Here is an 8,981-nt window from a genome sequence, read left to right on the forward strand (position 1 = left end):
GTGTGTGTGTGTGTGTGTGTGTGTGTGTGTTACCAGTGTGTGTGTTTGTGTGTTGTGTGTGTGTGTGTGTGTGTGTGTGTGTGTGTGTGTGTGTGTGTGTGTGGTTGTGTGTGTTACATGTGTGTGTGTGTTACATGTGTGTGTGTGTGTGTGTGTGTGTGTGTGTGTGTGTGTGTGTGTGTGTGTGTGTGTGTGTGTGTGTGTGTGTGTGTGTGTGTGTGTGTGTGTGTGTGTTACCGGTGTGTGTGGATCAGGGCGTTGAAGGCCAGTCCGCTCCTCCAGCTGGAAGAGAAGTCGTGAATGTCGACGCCGTCGTAACCGGCCGTCTTCCTCTGACACCAGATCAGCAGAGCCGCCTTCGCTGAGCGATGAGCAACACTGCCTCCTCCAGCCTGGGGGGGGAGGAGAGGAGAAGTGAGGGGGGAGGAAAGGAAAGGAGAAAGACAGGAGAGGAGAAAGAGAAGGTAAAAAAGATGAAAAGGAAAGGAGGAGAGAGTAAAGACAAAGAAAGGAAAGGAAGAGTGACATAAAAGGAGAGGAAAGAAAAAGATGGAAGGAAGGAAACAGGAGAAGGGAATAAGGACAGGAGGGGAGAGAAGGAAACAATATTGACAAAGGATAGAAGGAATGGAGAGGAAATTAAATGAAAGAAAATAATAAAGACGGCAGAGGGCAGGAGCAGGGAGGGGAGGAGGGGAGGAGAGAGGAGGTAAAGAGAAGGAGGAGACAAGGAAGAGAAGGACAAGGAAAGGAAAGGAGGAAAGGAGAGAATAGAAGAGGAAAAAAAGATGGAAAGAAGGAAACAGACAAGGAAGGAACGAAGAAAGAAGGAAAGGAAAAGAGGGAATGGAAAGGAAATGAGAGAAAGAAGATGAAGACAAAGGAAAGGAAAATATGAAATCAGGAGGAGGAAAAGGAGGAAAAGAAAAGTAGAGAAAGTTAGGATTAAAAAAAGGGAAAAGGAGGAAAGGAAAGAAAAAGGAGACGACTCATTCATGAAGTTTGTTAGTTAGCCGGACTGAAGGTTGTGGGTTTGATTCCCTACCTCCTCCAGGTTGATGGGTCCGATCTGGAACCTGAGGATGATGATCCACAGCAGACCCAGGATCAGCGTACGGTCCCCGTCCACCACATTCTCTGGACCAATCAGATCCACTCGAATCTGAGGAGAGACAGTGATTGGTTCATGTCTCAGACTGAGAGGGTTTAAATTGACTTACAGTTAATGGAGCTGCTGAATAAATAATTTAAAAAACACATTAATATTTTATTTATTTTATTTATTTTATTTATTACGGCTTTAATGCTCAAACATGAACACAATATTGGAAACAACATTTTATTTATTTTTTTATTTTATTTATTTTATTTATTTTATTTATTTTATTTATTTATTTATTTATTTTTTTATTTATTTTATTTATTTTATTTATTTTATTTATTTTATTTATTTTATTTATTTTATTTATTTTGGCTGTAATGCTCAAACATGAACACAATATTGGAAACAACATTTTATTTTATTTTTATTTTTTTATTTTTTTATTTATTTATTTATTTATTTTATTTATTTTATTTATTTTTTTTATTTTATTTATTTTATTTATTTCGGCTGTAATGCTCAAACATGAACACAAGATGGAAACAAATACAACACAATAAATACAAACACAAAAGTACATTCAACAGGTGAGTTACCTTGGTTTATAGGACTGAATGACACCAACAGGTGAGTTACCTTGGTTTATAGGACTGAAGACACCAACAGGTGAGTTACCTTGGTTTATAGGACTGAATGACACCAACAGGTGAGTTACCTTGGTTTATAGGACTGAAGACACCAACAGGTGAGTTACCTTGGTTTATAGGACTGAATGACACCAACAGGTGAGTTACCTTGGTTTATAGGACTGCATGACACCAGCAGGTGAGTTACCTTGGTTTATAGGACTGCATGACACCAACAGGTGAGTTACCTTGGTTTATAGGACTGAATGACACCAACAGGTGAGTTACCTTGGTTTATAGGACTGCATGACACCAGCAGGTGAGTTACCTTGGTTTTGAGGAAGCTGATGGCGATGCCGTTGTTCTCCAGACAGTGGACTCTCAGTGTGCGGCGGCTCGGCGGGGGCAGCGTCTCTCTGGAGATGAGCTCCAGCAGACGGATGAGGACGACTCCGCTCTTCAGCTCCGTGTAAACGTCAGTCAGCTCCACCTTCTCCTGCAGGAGGTGAAGAACAGTGGACATGTAAAGGAGTACTTTTACATGAATATATCAGGCTAGTTAAGGATAAAAATACTTCTTCCACCTCAGATTAATTACTGAGATGTAAGGAGACATGTTTACAGCTCTGTGACTTTGAACAGGAAGTTCAAAGTTAAAAGGCTATTTCCTTATAAATCATCCTGAGAGTCGAGTGTTTCTTCCCTCTGAAGTGTGTTACATAACGTCTCTGTCCAGTCTGCTTCAGGACATCCTGGTTATCAGCAGGTCAGGTAACATCTTACAGCTAAGAGCAGCTCCTCAAGAGGACAAATTCCCACCAACAACAGGCGTGGCGTTCCTAACTTTAAACAGATCCAACAGAAAGTCCATCGTGTCTTCATACAGATCCTTTACCTCCATGACCTCAGGACCTGCTCCTCTAATTCTAGACTCCCCAGAGCTGATCAAACCTAGCAGACCTTATTTGATTAGGATGTGAACTTTACTCATTTGGAAAACATAGTTTAGTTTGCTTTTCAAACGTATATCTTGGCCCGAAATAAAGATTTGTCTTTTAAACAATGGAGAGAAATGTCTTTTATAAGACCGAGGTGAAACTTTCAAAAAGCGGATTTTGTCTGACCAACAGTCCAAAAACTGAAAAGTACTAAGTTTACTGTCAAACATGACGGAGACCACAAGATATACTCTCTTGTATTTGAAATGTACAAGAAACTAGTGTCTTGTCGTCTCCGTTAATATATTAGCATATGATGAAAGGATGAATTACAGTACTTTATAAACTGTTAGGTAGTTAAACTATGACACTACAAGCACTGCCCTCAACCAAAGAAACTCTTAGTCGACTAACACTAGATTACATATTGTCAACTATTCAATTGTTGATTTAATCAACAGATCTGTAAAACAGAGTTTTACACAAAACCACACAAAAGAAATGACCACTGTTGTGTTCACCAGACATGTGTTCATAAGGTTCTTGTATAAGTAATAAAAAAATGACCAATAGACTAAAGAGATTTTACACCAAAACAACGAACGAATGCAGCCCTGGACTTCACATCAGATTTGATTACATCTCTGAATGTCAAACAAACTGTATTTTTCTTGGTTTTGATGGAAATATGGGAGTGGCTCGTATTTATCGTTAGTAAATGGACTTTGTTGGCAACATACTACTCATTTAAAGTCCCCAGTTTTCCCTTCATCCTCAAATATCTTTAAGATTAAAACCTGGTTTCAGCCCAGAAAATACGTTTTTTAAAAACGATATGAACAGTCAAGATACAATAACAATTTATACATTATGTAGCTTTGGTTCATGTGAACGTTTCTAGCATCATTCTAACCGTCGACTGTTTTAAAGATTAAAGTGAATTAGTTCAAGGTTGTTATTCTGAACTCTGCTTGTCTGTCAACAGGAAATCTTTAATGGACCATTGAGACATTTGGCAGTAAAAAGCTCAAACTGTTGTGTCCAGTGAACAGCGTTTTATAGAGTTACCCTGGTTTGATTTCCTGTTGCCATGGAGATAACATTGTTACTGAGAGTTAATCACATCTAACACAAAACAGGACGCCATAGAATAATAAAAAAAAACATATTTAACATTGTCAGAATACAAATAGGCATGGAGTCTATAAAAGTATAAACAGAGCTGCAACACACAACTGTTTTTTTTTTTGACTTATCATAAAAAGTTTGTTCTATTAAATATATATATATATATATATATATATATATATATATAGAGAGAGAGAGAGAGAGAGAGAGAGAGAGAGAGAGAGAGAGTTGTGCTAATTTTGTCTGACTAACTGAAAAATGTGATGTCAAACAAAAATTATTATACTCTGACCCATTCAAATAACTTATATGATGAATCGATTACAGATTGATCTTTTGTAAAACGATTAATCAGCAAATTATTTTAGCTCAAATATATGACAGAGTTGGATTATTAGTGAGCTCATTTAAATTGCAGAGCTATAACTATAAATAATAGTTTAGTACCTTAGTATCACTATCTACTAGCAGTATTTAATTATATTAATTTCATCTACTTTAAATCTTCTACCTTGAACCCCAGATTATTTCTTTACATTACTTAAGATATTAATAAGATATATTTTATCAATATTTTAGAAATCACAAAACATCACAGTTTTTCCCCTGTAAATGATATCTCCCTTTATGTACTGGTGGAATCATTTATTCATCTTTTCTTTAATTTCTTCTATTTAGGATTTGTTTGCTTTGTTTTTTATGTTGTTGTTTTCATTAAATAGTTTAAATTAATCCAAATGATGTTCACACTATGTTCACCAAAACAAAGTGTGAATGTGCATATTTGTAGATTCCTTTAAAGCTCCCCAAAATGCCCTTCAACATTACAAAAGACATGACCTCAGTGTGGATGGAAACATGCAATTCTTCTCTCGGGCGCTGCCAACCCGCAGAAATCCCAGAGGAATTCTGGGAATGAGGAGCAGCATCAGCGGGCCTCAGTGTTCAGCCAACAGCTGGCATCCGGTTATCAGAGAAAACACAAGAAATCAAACCCAGAACACACGAGAACCGACTGGAATCTGTCAAACCCGGCCGAGACGGAACAACAGCGCTTCTGTTTGTTCTATAAGCGGAGAGAGTGAGATCAGCAGCTCTTATCATGACGGATGATTCGTCTGTGTTTTTGTATGAGCTGAGAGACTGCAGTTAACAGACAGGAACTCACAATGATCACAGGTGACATCATCACTGACATCATCACTGACATCATCCCAAATCCTCTGTCTTATTTTCTGTTAAAGTTTCCTTCAACAAAAAGTTCCCATTTTTTTGACCCGTAAGGAGTTTTATGTCGATTAATATTATACACACACAATAAAAGTACTCCATTACTAGTAAAGGTCTTGTGTTTTAAAAGGTTTCTGAAGTAAAAGTACAAGTACTTGTGATGCATTCAAAGCACAACATTAAAATGTATAAATTCAGTATTCTGTTATTGTACTATTATCACTGATGCTGGGGTAAAAACTAATAGAACAATTTTATATCCTGTTGGGTAGTTAAATCTATAAAAATGTAACATATTTTATAAATGATTGGCTGTCAAAGTAACAAAAAGTAGAAATACTCAAGTAAAGTACAAGTACCTCTAAAAATCCAACTAGCTTTCAAATCTGTTTTAGATGAATCTCCAGTCTTTCATTGGTTTCAAAGTTTGTTTAAAAATACTTTATATCTGAGTTTGTCAGCACTGGATTTTCAAAATAAAGCGTCTGTCCTGTTTCCATGTCGTCTGTTTGTTTGTTGTTGAATCTCAACATGCAGGCAGCTTCAGCAGTATTATTATCACTGTAACCACCATTAATCCAGGATTATGTTTTCTCTGCTGCACCATGACTCAGCAATAATCAGCTTCAATACAGAAACCTCTTTTCAATTTTGGGTCTTTAAGACTTAATCGGACCCGAGTACAGTGGTGGAAAGTTACTGAATACATTTGCTCAAATACTGCACTTGAGTACAATTTTGAGGTACTTGTACATCTCCGAGGTACATATTGTACTTTTTACTTCACTACATCTCAGAGGTACATATAGTACTTTTAACTGTACTACATCTCAGAGGTACATATTGTACTTTTAACTGTACTACATCTTGGAGGTAAATAATGTGCTTTTTTACTACAGAAACATCAGATGGAATAGTAAAACATTTTACTGAACAATCAATACTTCTCCTTTAACTACATTTGTATACTTTTACTTGTTGTCTAATGTTTTCAGTGTCTTATTAGTACTTTTACTGCAGAAAAAGGAGAGCATATTCCTCTTAAGTTGTTTTTCCTTTAACTAGTTTTAATAAAACCACATCTTTTCTTCTTCGTGTCTTCCGGTCTCACCCCGTTCTTAGTGAAGACACTGTTCATCCACTTGGTGAAGGTTTTCTTCTGCACCGTCATGCGCTGCTCCTGCAGCTCTCTGACTCGCCCCGCCCCGTCCTCCTCACCCTCCATCCTGATTGGATGGAAGAACATAGAGAACGTTTCAAAGAGGATTCAAAATGATATCGTTGTTCTCCAGGTAAGAACCCTCAAAGACTAAAATTAGAGGTCATTTATCCCCTGATGCTCCATCTATCTAAAGGGTTCATCCTTTGGGGAGCAGTATATTTCACAGAAATCTGTACATTCAATTTCAACATTGAAATGGAGATTATTGTCCTGTAGGTGGCGCTAGAGGAAAGATCACGGTGTCATTACAATCTAAATGGTTCATCCTCTTGGGAAAAGGAATGGGATAAGGACATTTCACAGAAATCTGTATGTTAAATCTTTACGTTGAACAGGAGATATTTGCCCTGATGGTGGCGCTAGAGGAAAAATCATGGAGTAGGTAAAATCTCAAGGATTCATCCTCCAGGGAGCATGAATAAGATCAGGAATTTCCCAGGAAATCTGTACATTAATTCTTGACATTTAAGGAGAGACGTTTGTCCTGAAAAATCATGGAATCATTAAAATCGCATGGGTTCATCCTCTCTGGAGCAGATATCTAAAGAGTTCATCCTAAGGGGAGCAAGTATGGAATCAGGCCATTTGACTTAAATCTGTACATTAAAACATTGACATTTAAGTACATTTCAGCGACAATTTTGTTCTGATGGTGGTGCAAGAGAAAGTTCAAAGTCATTCAACTTGAAAGGGTTTATTCTCTGGGGAGCAGGAATGGGATCAGAACATTTTGCGGAAATCTGGACATTACGTCTTAAAATTTAAGGGGGTAATTGGTCCTGATGGTTGCACTAGAGGAAAGTTCATTGAGTCATTAAAGCCAAATTGGTTCTTCCTCTCTGGAGAAGGAATCTAAAGGGTTCATCTTTAGGGGAGCAGTAATGGGCTCAGGACATTTCATGTAAATTTGTAGTCTAAATCTTGACATTTAAGGAGAAGTTTTTGTCCAGATGCTTTGTTCTTGAATTCAGTGGAAAAACTGTCCAAAAAGCTGCATCTCACGCCTCTAAACTCAGGTTTAAATGTATGTGATGCACCGTTCCCTCTGATTGGACGGTCTCGTGTGCTGTCAGCTGATTGGTGATCTGCTCTGAGTTCACTGAGTTAGCAGTTAAAATATTATTTGTCTTTATGCTGACAGAAGCAGTCACACCTAGTAACACCGCTGTAAAAATACCTGAGCTGTCATAATCCAGGTAGCCTGTGTGTGTGTGTGTGTGTGTGTGTGTGTGTGTGTGTGTGTGTGTGTGTGTGTGTGTGTGTGTGTGTCATATTTTACTAGATTTATAAGTTACTTTGTATTTTAACATTTCTGTTCTAAAACCTCAACAAACCTCATCTTTAAATTATTTGTTTTATCATTAAATCAAACAATGAGATCATTTTAAACTGTTTTAATAGAAGTTTTATGAATTTTCTAGAATAATGTCACTTTTTTTATGATTCTCACAATCATCTTTAAAAAGCTCCTATAACAACTTTCTACACACTTTTAGTTAAATAAAGTCTTTGCTTCCTCGACTCTTTGCACCATATTTTACTAATCATACAGATTGTTTGACTGTAATATTAAAATTTTAAAAAAGTACAATATTTCCCTCTAAAATGTAATGAAATAGGAGTATAAAGTAACATTAAATGGAAATATAAATGGTACAGTATTGTAGTAAATGTACTTTCCACCACTGCCACTGGACAGAGGCCGGCTAGCTGTTTCCCTCTGTTTCCAGTCTTTATGCTAAGCTAAGCTAACAGCAGCTTGTTGTAGCTTCATATTTATGTGTCATTCCTAATACTTTAACTAATTATACTTTTAAAACACCAGTTTCTGTCACTTTAAAAAGAGTAAATATGTTTATAAATAGATATATATATATTATCTCTGCTGAGGTCTCACATCAACAGGAACCAGAGATCCACAGTCACACAGGACCAAACTAACCTGAGGATAATTAATCCTGCAGAATTACAAAAACATGTAAGAACAGAAAATATTTGGTCTCCAGATCTGAACACACTTAGAAAAGAACAAAAGACACTTAATGAGACAAAAAGAAACAGAGAAGCTACATTATTGTTCTTACCTTCCACTCCTTTTATTGATCCAGCTGCAGATTCTCAGACAGAGTGAGAGATCCAAAGACGTGTTGGAATAAAAAGCAACATAAGGTCTGAATGTTTCTGTCCGAACCAAATGTCACCATAGAAGAAGAAGTGTGTGTTTTCATGTGATGTGTGTGTGTGTGTGTGTGTGTGTGTGTGTGTGTGAACTTTGAAGCTTTTGGATTTACAGCATGAGCAGCTCTGCTCACCTGACAGCAGGTACAGGGGTCAAAGTTCACACTAGTAGTATGAGAACACACACACACGACAGCAGGTACAGGGGTCAAAGTTCACACTAGCAGTATGAGAACACACACACACACACACACACACACACACACACACACACACACACACACACACACACACACACACACACACACACACACACACACACACACACACACACACACGACAGGTTAAGCCTCAGTGTGTTTAATTACTGTAAATGTTTAGTTCACTTGCTGCAGGAAATATCAGCTCCTGTGCAGCTGATTTACTGTTCAGGTCTGAAAACGTCCTTAAATATTATTTTATTCTATTTCTTAAAGTTATCAGGGCAATAACTAAATATAGTCTGAGTCTTTGTAACGTACTTTATGCATCGTGTATATTTTGTTTTGTTTTGTTTC

At 37.2% G+C, this 8,981-nt stretch overlaps 1 protein-coding gene across 1 annotated transcript in view; it reads right to left on the reverse strand.

Moving 5' to 3' along the window:
- sptbn5 (spectrin, beta, non-erythrocytic 5) overlaps window positions 1-8,451 on the reverse strand; it is a 56,010-nt gene extending 47,559 nt beyond the window's left edge. Inside the window, 5 exon segments of the mRNA XM_054614250.1 lie at window positions 238-392; window positions 1,046-1,162; window positions 2,057-2,218; window positions 6,136-6,250; window positions 8,331-8,451. Coding sequence (XP_054470225.1) covers window positions 238-392; window positions 1,046-1,162; window positions 2,057-2,218; window positions 6,136-6,249 — 548 coding nt within the window. The 5' untranslated portion in view covers window position 6,250; window positions 8,331-8,451.
- Window positions 8,452-8,981: the final 530 nt, after the last annotated feature.

This window comes from Anoplopoma fimbria, chromosome 15 (assembly GCF_027596085.1).
Source record: "Anoplopoma fimbria isolate UVic2021 breed Golden Eagle Sablefish chromosome 15, Afim_UVic_2022, whole genome shotgun sequence".
NCBI lineage: Eukaryota > Metazoa > Chordata > Actinopteri > Perciformes > Anoplopomatidae > Anoplopoma > Anoplopoma fimbria.